This window comes from Ambystoma mexicanum, chromosome 7q (genome assembly GCF_040938575.1).
Source record: "Ambystoma mexicanum isolate Mex_15411 chromosome 7q, UKY_AmexF1_1, whole genome shotgun sequence".
In the NCBI taxonomy this organism is placed as follows: Eukaryota; Metazoa; Chordata; class Amphibia; order Caudata; family Ambystomatidae; genus Ambystoma; species Ambystoma mexicanum.
In genome coordinates, this window is record NC_090941.1 from 600025982 (window position 1) to 600041565 (window position 15584).

A 15584-nucleotide genomic window follows, 5' to 3' on the forward strand; every position below is an offset into this window, starting at 1 on the left:
TCCCCTTCCATGGCGGCAAATTTTCTTTTGTTTACTTTGGCCTCGACGGATAGAGAAAACTGACTGAGTTTTCCTGTCCTTAGTGGCAATTTTTGTAACTTTTTTTTCCCCAGCTGCGAAACGCAGCACGTCACACATCCGGAAAAAAATGGGCCGGGTTACTAATGGCAATAAGCCCTGAGTCTGCAGGCCATTACCGCATAAGGTAATGCCCCCGTGGCCTTCGTTAACTATGGACCCAGGGGCATTACCTTATGCGGTAACAGCCTGCAAGCTCAGGGCTTATTGCCTAATTATTGGTGTAGCTCTGTGTGGGCTCATTGTAGTTGTAGACCACTCTCACACCATTCGTGAAACTAAGCCTTGTCGCTCTACTACCTACCCTGTTTGGGTCTGGCTAAACTATGTGTGTTCACCATAGAAGAGTGGCCTCCCAAAATCCTCCCCCCAGGGTTGATATTGGAAATCCATCTTAAGAAGGCCTAATAAATAATTGTATATTCTTGTACATCTTCCGATGAACTGGAATTATTGGAGTGCTCTGGGTGTGTCATCGTAGCCCTAGACCACTCGCTCACCCTCCTGAGTCTAATCCTTTGTTCTGCTACTCTACCTTAATAAGTTTGGCTAGACATCAGTGTCTTTCCTGTTCGCCATAATAGGTTGGCTTCTCAGAATCCACCCCCAGGGTTTATTCTGAAAATCCATCTTATCAGCCCCTAAGTAGCAAATAGTGGTCACTTCCCGTGAACTCTTATTGAATGTGTATGCCTTATTATTGTGTAAGGTTGATGATGTACTCTTAACATCACATGTGCCCCATCTGCCCGCTTTTACCCTGGCAAATGTGTATTACTCAATAACCCTTTTCTTTAAAATGTGGCAGGTTTTCCACTTAGACACCAATGTTGTGCTTGTATATGTGGTTTAGGTTTCCTTGTAGTACTTTTAGCCTTATGCATCTTTGTTATTAGCAAATATATATATACTTACCTTTGTGGATAATGTTTAGACCAAACTCCAGATCTCCTTAATCGAAGCCATACTGCTCAGCCACTCTTCTAAGAGTTTGGTTAGACTTGGTGCAGGTGCACTAAGCCTGGCCTTCCTGGAAGGATGTATACGTTTTGGCCGTGGCACAATTGTTCGCGGCCAAATTGACCTAGGTCAGTTCGGCCACAAAGCCAATTTTGCCACGGCCAAAACTGCCCTAATTTTTAAAAAAAACACCCACCACCACACGGAACCCACCCACCCCCTACCTACCTTTTTCCATCTGTGCATGTTTTTACACGGCAGCGTCAGGACCTCCCCTCCTATGTGGGTCGGATCCGACGCCGCAGGGTCGCTTTTCATTTTCTTTTCTTTTTTTTCTTTTTGGTCCACTGCCTCCAGACCTCTGGAAGCGGGGGACACCTGTGCTACCCCGAAAGGCAATCACTACAAAACACAGGGAGTGGGGGACACCCCCGCTCCTAATGTTTGGTAGTGATTACCCAAGTTGGTCATTTCAAAACGACCAATTGGTACTGGCCAAATTCGGCCAGTTCTACCGTACGGTCAATTTGAAACAACCAATTTGGGTAATACCTCCTAGAACCCTGCACCAGTAGTGGTTCTGAAAAAAACGTAACATGTCTATGGCAACATCACAGGTCCTAGAGCCATCTATGATCAGAATAGAAGTGGTATCTGGATTTAGGCCTCAATGCACACCTGAGGGAAAGCCCGGAGGCAGTCTTTGAACGGATGATGTGCTAGCCCCACAGTGATTGGGTGGCCACTAGATTTTGGAGTGCATTTAACCTTGAGAGTGAGGACTGATTGAGGACTGATTGAACTCCGGTCCCAATGTTTCTGTTCAAACCAGGGGTCAGAATCTCAACCTTTTTTAGAACCTGGCCATGAGTCCCAAAGCACAGAAGAAGATGCAAGCCTGAAGAGGAATCTTGAAGTTTTGACACACTTCCAAGACTCAATCTTATGGCAAAGTTGTGTCCAGTTTCTGCCAATCGGGGAGACCTGAGCAACCAGCAATCCCTTCCCCCTTCATCTAGTGGGTTCATTCCGGTTGAAAGCCTCAAGGATATCCTACTCCCAAGGAAGCCTGGCTGTCCAGTCCCTGTATCAACTAGCAGAAGCAATGGAGAAAATGAGCCTTGCTAACTGTCAGAGACCAAGACCAGTGGTTACAACCTGAAAGAAAAGATGAACCAACAATAAAGTAAAAAAGTAAAGTATTGTAGGGATTACCTCTGGACACATTGACACCTCCTTGTACCAGACCAGCAAACCAGAACCTGCACTGTACCCAAACTCCATTAGTAGTTCTCTCCTCTGGCATAGCTTTAGTAGCCTGCCTATTGGCCCAAATGCAGTCCAGTTTGCTTGAAGAGCCTCTTTATCTCCAGCACCATTGTCGCTGCATCTCCGAAAAACAGTGACTTCCACCATTGACCAGAATGTTGTTAAAACCAAAGTGTTGACATCGGTTAGAAAAGATTTCTCTTTTTGCAACTTTCCCTCCATAGTTTCTATGGATCCCCTTTTCCACTTGCTCTGTTTTTGAACCTGTTCCCACTGTTTTTGTTCATTGTTATTGGGAAACTGACCGTCCTGCAGACTATCCATACTCGGAAACTGTTTCCCTTTTGCATTTTGTGACTTTTTAACATTGCACACAGCATCTTACAATGCAGTGCAATGGTGAGACTTGTGCATCACCCTAGCTTTTTACACTCACGATTTTTCGTTACTTTTGTATTTGCCTAAAGACGAGCTGGTGGCAGCAGATACGTTTTTACCATTTTGCACCATTTTTAGTGTGCAGATTAGCGTTTATCACATATGGCTCCTAAATGTGGACAGTGCCCTAAAAGTGTCCATGCCCTGAGACTTTAGCTTGGTCTTTGGCCATATTGTTGTTTGGCTGCCTTCCTGCCTTATCAGGCCAGGAAAGTCCATATAAGGTTGTACACTTGCCTGGGAAAGCTACTGCTTCTGTGAGCTAGCACTGCCTGTGTGTTTATGTGGCCCAGGAAGAGGTGGGACTGTCTAGTCCCTCTCAACATCTATGGTGCCAGAAAGTCTTGGCGTGGGGCATGCGTGAAACCAGAAGTTGTCTCTGATTGGCCATCTGCTGGCTGTTTGAATGGTAACGATTGTTACTGTGGTGGGCTTGGACTTGCTTCCAGCCTGGACTTCGGATAAGAGGACTCCTGCAGCCATTTCTGAAGATCAGCATTGGAGCCAATCTTCCCTCATAGAAGAACAGCCGACTGAAGGTTTGAAGACGACTAATGAAGAGGCACAGCATTCCTTCCTGAGTATAGCCTGGTGAAGCCCTGTTTGACTACCTGATCTTAGAAGACCCTGAGCGGTGCTTCAGCCCTTTGACTAGTCTAGATGTCTTCTCGAGGATTCAGCCATCCTGAGCCTTTTGAGGTATCCTTAGATCACCCGGTGGACTGACGAGCTCTCTCGTGGTCTACGTCACCAGAACAGTCGCTGTTCTGCGATTGCATCCGGAACGTTGATAGTCGCCAGCTTGTACCACTAGTCACTTTCCTCTGAATTGCAGTGTCACAGCATCAAGGGATCTTGTCCTAGAGAAGCTTCTGTAACAGCGATTGGAAGGAGGCTGTAGTCGCCTATGTGTGCAGACTGTTGCTAGAACGCTCCTTCCCTGGTCCTGTGGAATGACCTGAGAGGCCTGTATCAGTGTATCTTGCGTTTCTTCATCACCAGGGTTGTATCTTGCTGCTGTATCGGATCAGAAGAATACTTGCACCTATAACTACTGGGCACCTCTCACTGGAACCAACGGCGGGAAATCCAATTTCCAGCAAAACCCCATCCCCTTGCCACCCCCCGACGATCCACACAGTCATCTGGGAATATCAAAGTCAGGAGGGTAAGTAAAGCACAGTGTATCCATCTCCCCTATCCTCCATGGGATAACCTTGGGAACAAGTCTCTTTTTCTCCTAACCATCCATTCCACTGCCATTTGGTCATCGAACCTTGGTAGTAACTTTTTAAATAAAAAAGAACATTTACTTTCCTTTGTAAAATTGTAGAAGAGTTCTGATCCATCACCAACACATTCTGGGGAGAAGCATTGTGACTCATGTAACATCTTGGAACAAGGCCCCATTCTTCTTTTATTGTTTTAACTTTGTTTATTTTAAATCAAGGCAGGATGACAATTATACAACAGTTTATTACATCATTGCAGCATTTTAAGCATATTAACCCACACGTGCTCCCGTGTGCCCCTCCCCCCAGCCAGGGTTCCCTCCAGCCCAGCCATCTATCCCGCACCCCAGCCTTTGTGTCCCATTGGGGGTTTTCCCGGTCTCTCAGGGTCCAACGGGCGTTAATGGGTTTATAGGTTAGGGCCGGGAATCGCTGGTCGTATTCTAGAACCGGGGCCCAGACATTCTGAAATTTGTGGAGGGTACCCGCCTTTGCCGCTGTAACCTTTTCCGCTACCAGAATGTCCCAGAGCTTCGTCCACCACTGGGCCATAAGGAGGCCCTCCGGGGCCTTCCAGGCGCGGGCCAGGGTCGTTTTTGCGGCTAATAGGCATTGGGTCAGCAATTTTGCTCTGTTGCCGGCCCGTGGGTAGATCATGGGGATCGGAGCTCCCAACAGGACGGGCTCCGATTCAAGCGGGATCGTTGACCCAGTGATTTGTGCGATGGTCTCTAGACATGTCTTCCAAAATTGCTGAATCCGAGGACAAGACCGCCACATATGGACAAAAGAGCCCGGATGGCCGCACTCCCTCCAGCAATGGTAATCCACTTGGGGGTTCATGTGATGCAGTCTGAGCGGTGGGTAATACCACCTTAACACGACTTTGTAGGCGCTTTCCCTGTTAGTGATGCAAGTAGATGAGGTGTGCGTTCGGGTCCAGATGTCCACCCAGGTCTGGTCATCTATCGGGTGACCTAGGTCTGCTTCCCAGGCCCCATTCTTCTTATGGTTTGGGCTGCTTAAGTAAGGGAATTAACTTGTGGTATGGTTCCATCATGGTCTGCATTCAATTTACTTACCAGCTAGCTGAATAAGTTATTCTATTGCATGTATGAACTGACAAATTCAGGGAATCCATCACTTCTCCTTTAGGGGAAGCCACCCCCTTTGAGGCTAGGGCGGTGAGCCTGCTAAGCAAAACCCTCCGTAGGGGTTTGGGAAAATGGGACCTCACTGGGCGTGACTCCCCTCCAGGGGACAAGGACTCCCATTCCCATGGGGAACTCCCTATGCACCAGATATTACCTGCTTACATGGGAGTCAGCAATATTGACAATACCTCTATGTGCTTGGTACACCTCATTTGACAACCTGTGGTGTATGATACACTCTCTCTCATTACAGGAGCAAGAATGAAGGGCCTCCGACCCTTCAGGGGAGGATGAGAAACCACACGCAGAGCTGAGGATCCGGCGTGAGTATGTCAGCAAAGGACAGAGCCGCGCTGCATAGCGGAGCAGGCTGTGGCGTGGAGAGAAGCCACCGTCCTGATAGAGGCATACAGGGGCTGAGAAGCCAAGGCCAACCAAAGCGAAGCTTACCTGGAGGCGCGAGCATGCCGAGGACGTGGTGGGCCGATGCCCGCGAATGAACGCTGAAACCAGGGACCCGAGGGAGGAGCGGCGACTCCGCTCCCAGCGAGAGAGCAGAAGGGCGAGAGAACGCCACGATGAGCAGAGTCCAAAAATCGCTCATATCAAGTTCAGAAGACCCGCAGGCGGGGAGGAGAGCTGCTGCTGGTGAAGAAAGGCACCCTTACTGGAGCGGACTCTACGACACGGAAGATATGCGGGTTGCCCAGGTCAAGGGGGAGCAGAAAGGAAAGAGCGAGTGGGGAAGAAGGAAGGATTGTTCTAGCCCCGTACCTGGGGCACAGAGAGAAAGACTGAACAAAAGACAAGGGTTCTAGGAGCCCAAGAAACCCATAGAGGATAAACCCCCAGAGGAGGCACAAAAAACTACAAGATCTGAGAGAGCCACATGAATAGCGGGGTTACCGATATCCCAGAGAGCTAATCATTGAGACAGAGAAACGCAAGGGAACCAGAGCGGCCCAATAAACCAAGTGAAGAGCAAATACGAGGGGAGCACAGAGGCTTTCAACATCTAAACCGAGAGTGGACAAAACCAAATAGAGAATGGGACCACCAATATCCAATAAGTATAAGAGAAAGAACAGGGACTTGGGGACCTGAGAAACCCAAACAGTAGAATCCTCCCAACAAGTCAAAGGGATCCCGAGTGCTAAGAGAATCCAATGGAAAGAGGAGGCAACCGTATTCCAGAGAGATAAATGTGGAGATATTGGGCCAAAGGAACCCAACGGAGCCATAGGGATCAATACGCAAATGAAGGTGCCAAGACGTTGTGAGGAGGCTGCATGGAGGCATTCGTCCTGAGATCAGAAGGAATTGCGACAGGGGCACCCAAAGGTGCCACAGGGACCCATACGCAAATCTAAGAACAGATACGAGCGGAACACAGGGAAACCCCTAAGCTGTCCCTTCCCAGCCGTATCCAGAAGCTAAGACCTTTGCTTGAAGGCTGTAGCTTGAAGCAAAAATATCTCTGTACTCCCAGAAGCTAAAGTACCTCATTTGTCAACAATCCTTGCATCCGGCCTAGCCCGAAAGCATTATAGTCTTTTCAGACTTTATGGTTAACGGGAACATTCAGAACGATTTACATAAAAAGAACAATTGGAACTCACCCCAGACCATTGGAGCCCAGAAGTATTGTTATTGTATTGTAGCCACAGCTCACAGGCCAGACTTTCAAACTGAACGGAGAAATCTGTTCATAGCTGCTTTATCTGCTCGCTACATCACTTCATAAATACATTTCAATGCATTTTACCATGTACATGCCAATATGCTTAACGACTATATGACTTGAGAATATTGCTCAATCCCATAATACATGTAATTTCTCTAGGGCCCTCCAAAGCCCTCTGGCCCTCTTTTATATCTAATGAAATGGGGCTTTGGTTGGGAATTTGCCTGTGTTCAATGTTGGGGTTTCTCAGACTCCTGTAACCCTTTTGGCTTCTTCAGCCTCATATGTGAATGCCTCTTGGTTGCTTCAGCACACAGGGAACAGGTGCTTGCCCCTCTCCCCGGTGTTACCTTGAAAGAAGTGTTTGCCTCCCTTTTTCTGGCCGGCTCGGCAGTTGGCACACTTCTCATGCGGAAGTTGGTGATCCGATCTCTCTGCAGTGTTCTGGACTTGGCCTTGGTTAACGGGCCCCAGGCCCACCCCCCCTCTGGTGTGGTCGTTCCACCAAACAAGACTGTCTCTCTACCGCCTCATTCTCGTTCTCAGCTTCATTGCTGCTCATGGTAGCAGCCTTGCAGCGTCTTTCCAGCGAACTACTCACTCTCCACGGTACCGCCAGCTCTGCGGTCTAGCCTGTCTCTGGCCCCGCCAGGACATTTTTATCGTCGGAGACTCGCCTCTGCGTAGGATTCTTTCTCCTCCATTCAAGGTTCCTTGTCTTTTTATGGCCGTTGTCAGTAATGAATTGGGTGTGTCGTTCTTCTTTGACTATTGAGTTCAGGGGGAATCCAGCATTACCTGAAGCCAAAGAGATTGAAGTAATGTCACGGCCATTTGAATCCAAAACAGAAGTAACATCAGTCCTTTTCCCACATATGCAGACAATGTATTCTTAATAAGGAGTTTCTCATAGGAATTGGAATCCTTGTGCCATAATGGGGAGTTACTCCCAGTGAGGCCCCACTTTCCCAGACCTCTGGGGAGGGTCTTGCTTAGCAGGCTCACCTCCCTAGCCTCAAACGGGTGGCTCCCTTCTGGGGAAAAGGGACGAATAGTCCCGATTTGTCACAAAAGACAGAACCAATATCAGGGCTGTAGTGCTCCATTTCATCCTTCCTACCCTCCCTTTACACTGAGTAAGGTAACATTGTCCTTCTTAATTGTAAAGGCCACAATTGACGGGAATGTCCAAATATTTAATACAGACTCAAAGGTTTTCAGGTTTACTTGTATCCTCTCTCTGCCTTAACATTGTACTCATTTATTTTATGGTGCCATCCGTCTCATAGAGAAACATTTTCCCTATTCGACTACAGCCTTATTTCACATCTTTATCGCTGGAAAGAGCTAGGATTAGTACTGAAGTCCTGTACACTTTCCTCAGCCCAGTCTGCCCTGCACAGAGATGAGATTTCTAGTCCGACAAGCCTTTTGAGCTTTCCTAAACTAGCTTTAGTAAAAACAGTAGCTGTGACTATATAGTAGGTGCATACATGTCGATGCATTTCAATTGAAAGTTCCCTGGCACCAGCATTTGAATGTCTGGGGACTGTATAATGTTGATCTCTAAGGAAGCCCCATAATCTCATATTATAGTCTTACAAAAGAAGGTGGTAATGTCTGCTCAGCAAAACAAAAGAGGTGATGGCTGGAAGGTTTAGAATGGATCTTAACCTCTGGCATTGCTCTGGGCAACCCTCCAGACCATCGTTCTTCGCCTGCCAAGCCATTACGAAAGGGGAAATACCCCTGGAGGGATTGCTAGAGTAGTGCCAGAGGTTGGGATTAATACCAAACCTTCCAGCCATCACATCTTTTTTTTGCAGAAGTCACCCCGTGTGGGACGTGTATGCCCAGAGGTGGGCACCGTGCCTGCTGGGCCTAGAGACCCAAGCTACTCCTCACTAATGAGGCCCAACAAGGCCGAAACATGTTTGGGGATGCTTGTGGTTTCATGCAGAAGGGATGTGGCCAAGCAGTTTGGGCTGGACTGCCCCCGTTTGCATATGGTCTTTCCCCTTTTGTAATGGCTTGGCAGGTGAAGAACAATGGTCTGGAGGGTTGCCCAGAGCAATGCCAGAGGTTAGGATTAATTCCAAACCTTTGAGGCATCCCCTCTTTTGTTTTGGTATTGTCCACTTAACATACTATGACCAATTGGCCAAGCAGCGTTCAGTAAATAAAACGGAACCAAAGTTTGGCAAATGTCTGCCTGTCTGTGTACTTGCATTGTACAATCCTGTCACTATCTTTGTGCAACTACACACTGAGCAATTACTCTATTTAAACATTTTCGTTAGCTTTCTTAGTGGGACACTGAACCTGCTACAAAGATCTGTGTTTCACTTGTCTTGCTGGCCCAAATCCCAATATTTTATTTTTATTCAGTTATTAAAATTGGTATTTTGTTAGTTGAGTGGCGGGCCATGACCCAAATGATGTGGCTCCTGATCATGACAAACTCATACGCCACATTCAGCTTTTACGCCATTAATCCCTATTTCAGTACCTGCTGTGACCTGCATAAACATGTTTCTTTCATTTTACAAAGGGAAAAACTTAACTTCTCCTAAACCTGTGTGTGGACATTACTTTATTCAAAATAATACTGTTACCCTCCATCTCAACAACCCGCTGCCGACTGCCCAAACACAGATAACACTAGGTTAGCCATGGACATCTTAAAGGAACGAGTTTGCCTAGGACTAGGGCATTTATCCCTGTGAAAAGGCCAATATCCTGACCTTGTCAAGAGGGGATGGAACCCCTCTGGGGAGGGAGGCCTGCCAGAGAGGAATCCTGAGCCAGTCCTACCCCATAGAGGGACGGTGGCAGTTGGGACAGCCCATTTCCTGCCCCCTCCCGAAGTGCCAGTCTGTACATGTGTAGGACCAATTTGCAGCACAACATACCTGTTAACTCGAATTCTGGCCAAGTGTTAACTTTCTTTTCCAGGGAAACCATAGACACAGGAGAAGGAGCCCCGCACCATTCGCCCTGAAAGACAGGAGCTCATCTGGGTCACACGCAAACCCATATTAAAACCCTGCTGGAGAGAAAGAGAGCCAGGGGGCTTGCTCACCTTTCAGGAACCGTACCTGTGTGGCGTTCACACACCGACGGGTGAAAGTAAGCTACAGAATGAGGAGCTGGAACTCCTAAGTGGCTGCTGTCGACTTCACTCACTGCACGCCAGCCTCAGCCCGCACAGCTGTGAGACCAGAGCATCCACCCTAAACCAACAGTGACATAAAATGAAAATCCACCAACCAAAGACTGGACTTACTTTAGGGGTGGCCAGAAAAAATCCCCCCTAACTCGAACTTGTACACTGTACAACACAAACTACCATTGTTACATCTCTGCCCTCTGTACAGAAAGGGGGCTTAATGTTCTATATGAAAGATTTGGTTTTTTTTAACACCTTCAGGGCAGGGAAGACCGGGCCAGATTGGCCAGGACTAGCTGACCAACCAGAAGATGGGGAGTGGGCTAAGACACACCAGGAAGTTGTGGGTTGTTTGGGTGAGGTCAGGGGAGGAGTTGGCAGACCAAGAGACCAGCGAGGGGGAAAAACGGTGGATCAGACTGAAGAGGCAATATTTGGAGCAGGTGAGGTATTGGTTAGTGAGTGCAAGTGGTACTACGTTGTGAGTGTGTAAAACAAACACTGATGAGTGTGATTTGGAGAGGGGCTGTAAGGAGTGAATGTGGAGTTCCTGTGTGAGCGAAAGGAGTCTCTTGATAGAAAGTGGGATGGAGTAGTAGTGTGGCGTCCCGAAAATAGACAACTGAAACACATGTAGACGAATGTCGGTGTGATGAGAACACACAGACGGAACCATCAGAACAATAGATGAAGGACTTTTTGTAGAATTGTTCAAACAGAGTTAGAGGTCTTTTATTGATGAGGCCAGTAAATCTATATATGTCATTTAATATACTATAAAAAAGCAAAAAATAGTATGAATGGTAGGAGTGAAACAAGTATGAGTGGAATTTATAAATATTGGATTATTGAAATGTTTTAGTATTGTTTATGAATTTATTATGCAAATAAAAAAGGTTTTAGAAACTAAAAATGAACATTTATTGGTATTTATGAAAAAATAAATGTACTAAGTGGCTATTCCCTGTCCTGTAGGTCCAATCCCCCTTTTTCTCAGTATATGACGCCTGAAGGACCTGGGACTCTAATCAGACATCCCTTTGTTTGATAATGTAGTAGTGTGGAGGAAAGAGTAGTAGTGGAGGGAGTAGTAACATCAAAGGGTGGAGGCACGGCTTACGAGGAGTGAGAGACATGAGAGGGACAGAGTAGGAAAGCGCAGGTAGTAGCAGTGGAGATGGGCAAAGTTGAAAGGGAGGGAGTAGTACGAGGGAAACCTCAGAGATTGATAGTGATGAGGGTACTTAGATGTGATGGGAAGAAGATTGAATCAGACAGTCTGAAAGGCACAACCCATTTAGTCAGCTACCCATTGGTTAGAGTAGGGTCAGTCTAGGAAGCACCAAAGAGAGGTTAGGCAGAAAAGGCATTTGTCCTTTAGGTTTCACTTCTAGCATAAGTCAGAATTTAGACAGTGGCGGTTAATTTTCTGTCTATACGAACTTGAGGAATAGTTGTTCCTGGCCATGGGAAGATTGGTGCACTCTATAGACAAGAGAGAGGGACAGTCCTACAGCCCTGATAAATCTTTCAATAGAAACCCTTGAACTGTCCAAGACTTACAGCCAGAAGACCGGGCTAAGGGGTTCACTATCTGCAACAACAGCTGCTTAGTGATTAGTGTGCGGTTTTGTTAAGCATTTGGTACAGTTGACTAAAAACTCAAACAAGATTGAAAGTTTTTTTTCGTCTAGTGTTAGGCATAAACCTGTGCAGTTCCCTCTGGGACCACTGCAAAAGATTTAGCTCTACAGGTGTTTGGCAGTAATCCCACTTGCTAACAGTCTGTACCACACAGATTCACTTGGTAGCTGTGGCTGAGCATTCAGACTTCCCTCAAGAAGAGTTAGGCAGTATACAGAGGATTCACAATAGGTCATGAGAACACAGTAGAACAAGTAAACACTGACCAGGGCGTGGTGTAAAAGAGATATAATTATTTATTTAAAACCACATCTAGAAAAACACACAGGCACTAATAGTAAGCAATCCAAAAACACGGTCACTAAAAGATATACACTCCCTTAAAAGAATATTAGACGAGTCTTAAGTAAAGCCTCACTTATTTTCAGACAGCGGTGAGCGCTTAACGCAGATGGCACTCTAATAATTCGTTTTAAAAGGGAGAGAAAAGCAGAGAATAAATTGAAACAGATCCCAACACTTTTTCACGAACACAACAAGAGAGGAAGGCAAAGTAACACCGTGAGTTTAGAGTCAGTAGGCCGGATCCACTTTAAGAGGATCAAAACGAAATGTGTCCAAGGTCACACGGTTGCAGTGCACAAAAGTCTTGTAACGGTTCAAAAAGGAGTTAACCAAAGAAAGGGACCAGTTAGAAGGTCAAAGTGGCCAGCCCAGTCCAGAAGGTTAAGGGGTTATTATTACATTGTAGCAATCTTTAGAAAGGGAGGCCTGGCGGACACGGTACCTTAAAGTGGTGAGAATACTCCAGCGGGGGCAGTTGTTCCTGGCAGCGGATGCAAGTCGGTGCTTCGTCCGGGGGAAGAGACGATCTCGTCGGGGAGGAAGACAGGAGTCTGTTGCACTGCCAGGGAAGAAACCAGCCGCACAGTTTCTCAGGTAAAAAGGAAAGGTCCTTTAGTTTGCGGTCCAATGGTAAGTGGCTATCCGGTTGCCGGGGTGCTTGACACGGGCAATTCGACCACAAGCCGGTCTGGGGTGCGAAGAGAAGAAGATAAACTGGTTGTGCCCACCAGTCAGGGGAAGAAGCCTCTCCAGCCGGGAGATCTTCTCTGTCGTCGGGAAGTGGCGAGTCGGTTCCGCAGGGCTCCACTGGTGGTGTCGTCGTGGTAGGTTGGCTCAGCTTCTCGCTCGTCGGATTCTCAGGTCCTGTGGCGATTTCTGAAGTTCCAGTCCCCAAAGCCCTGCTTTTATGCAGCATACCCCCATTCACTCAGCCTAGCTGTCAATCAAACGTGCTAAGTGGTGTGCCGGCCGGCTCACCACTTGGGCCAATCACACAAGAGTGCGACTTGAGTTACCAAGGTAACTCAGTCCAGGGTGCCTAAACCCCCTCCCACGCCCACTGTGGTACCCAGACAGAGTGGCACCACTTTTGGAGGCTTCTGTGGAGAAGCCCACCAAAAAGTGGAACAAAGGGCTCGACTTGGGTTGGAGTCACAGAAGAGAACACAAACGCCATTTTAGAATCGAGTCCTGGCAAAAAATACCAACCGGCGAATTAATATTAAATAAATAAACCGGCGGTATGTTCGAGGCTATGAGAATTAAATAATTAAAAGCGGAAGACTCCTCTGCTGGTGCATCGGAGTCAGGCGGCACACCTTGATACAATCCCAGTCCAGGCCAACTTTTCCTCGAGTCAAGGAACGGGAGAGGCGAGAAAATTTCCATCGATGACATCGCTTGGGAGTGGCGGGGGATGGGTAGGGGGGGGTTGGGGTGAGGGTTCAAGTTGACGGCGCAAAGTTTTTGTCCACCCTAATGTGGGTGTGTACTTGTATGGTGTGTTAAATACCAAAAATAAAGTTTTTAAAAAAAAAAAAGTTGGTAGCCTCGAACAATGGGAAAATCCCATAGGGATATATTCGCGGTCGAATATAATAAGTAGTATCCGCTGCCACCAGCCAAAACTCGATCAGGGGGGACGGAGACGTGCCCCCTCGACTAACAGACCCCGGGGCAATCGAATTCCCCAACCAGTACGTCCACAATATGATGGTTTGTACCGGTTTCTGTTAATAATTTGGGACTAGTAAAGCCAATGGTGACTTTACATGCCCTGGGAGAAAAGTAGTCAGTCCCAGGGTATGGAATCTATGGTGGGGTGTCACTATGACACCCCTTTGTCACTGCACGGAGGGTGCTGTGTAACACACATAGTAAAAACACATGAGACCCTATGGAGTAAAGGACCCCATAGCCCATAAAACACATTAACAGTCAAAGGAACACCATAAATCATGTCCAAGAGTGGGAGAAAAAGAGTCTCACTCTTGGCAGGAGAAAAAAAACAAACTCCAGAAATCCAGCAAAGCTGCTGGGGGACTCGCTAGGTTAGGAAATTCAGCCTAAAGAGAATTCTCCCTAACATCTAGGAATGTCTTTTTTTTTCTCACATAATGTGTATTATTGAAATGTCTGATGTTGCTTATCCTTAGTCAAATTATGGTACTGGAAAGCGTAAATGAGTGGCTGCCAGATGAGTTCTGATTCTATACATGTTTGTCTGTTACAGGTTCCTCATTGGTTCAAGAAATGATATCCAGAGGTAAAGTAATAATTGTGTAGAAATTAAATGTTGTTTCATGCTATTAGTGTTGGATTAAGGTCGAAGATGTCAGAATAGTTCTAAAAAGAGGGAGCTTTTGCCATTCTATAGGAGATGGTTTGGTATTAGACCTAATGTATGTAATGAACTCTTAGATAAATTCCCATGGATAGTGCACAGCTTTTTGCCACCTAGGGAGATATATTTTGCTGTGCTCGCCCTTGGCAACAGAGTCAGCTTTGCTGGTTGCAAAGCCAATCTGCTGCTTTGCTTTGAAGCAGATTGTGGCTCCTTTAAGAGATGGTTCTTCATAGATTCTTCAGAGACGCAAACAAAATAAGGCCCTAGTGAACTTAGTGTGACATTCTAGAGGACTCAATCTGAAAAAAAAAGTTATTGATTGATGTTTCCATTTAAACAATGGGGGTCATATCACCAAAATTGAGATAGCATAGAAGGTCCCCTATTTCACTCTCTAATGACCGCAAAGGAAGTTTCATCACATGAAGTTTGACATTAATGATGCGATAGGCCAATCATTACGGAAAAATAAAGCCTTTGCTGTCTCTATGATTTGTCATGCTTTTAATTGACATTTACATTGCTTTGTTCTATTTATTTTTTTATATATATTTATAAAGGAGGACCATTCTTGTATTGCAGGGTGGCTAATCAATACCAAGAGCTGTTTGAAAATGAAGCCAAATGTCCGGTCACGATGACACATAACCAAGGTGGATCATTAATCTCAAGTCCATTGTCCCCAGGGAAACCTTCAGAGGCAAGCTTATATTTTCCACAAAATGTGTCTTATCTCGGTTTTATTTACCTTTCTAGTTTCAAAAAGTGACACTTTTGCATGTTTGATATGTCACTGTTGAAACAATCTGCAGACACTAAAGGATTATTTAGCATACTGGTCATTGTTTTTATAAGTGACATTGTCGAGGGTCTGAAAGGAAGGGTTTCTGCTAATTATGGTCCTGTGCATCGAAGTTGTCACGTTACACTATGTGGAATAGTAAGAGAAGGATTTACGAAAATCTGAGGCCTGGTCATAGATGTAGCTGTTAAAGGTCACTGAAGCCCAGTGTAAAGCCATAATTTAGGGGCAGTGAAATCCATGGACTATGAGAAAGATGTAAGGCCAGGAGTTATGACAAAATATCCCCTTTTCTATTTCGAGTCAGCCTCCTGGTGTTTCCTCTAGCTTTTTCTGCGGGTTGAACGGTTTTTGTGAACAGCGAGGCTTTTCCACAGCCTCACTAACGATTTCCAATTTAGTCCCTTGGGGAGTTTCCTTATCCCAATAATGTCAGCGTTACGGGTCGTACACTTTTTGTTG

General features: G+C 46.3%; 1 protein-coding gene across 9 annotated transcripts in view; it reads left to right on the top strand.

Moving 5' to 3' along the window:
• SUPT20H (SPT20 homolog, SAGA complex component) overlaps nt 1-15584 on the top strand; it is a 759353-nt gene that overhangs the window by 476792 nt on the left and 266977 nt on the right. For all 9 annotated transcript variants that reach the window (XM_069640776.1, XM_069640779.1, XM_069640782.1 and 6 more), the window contains 2 exons: nt 14207-14239; nt 14903-15020. In XM_069640776.1, the coding sequence (XP_069496877.1) occupies nt 14207-14239; nt 14903-15020 (151 nt within the window). The remainder of the gene's footprint in view (nt 1-14206; nt 14240-14902; nt 15021-15584) is intronic.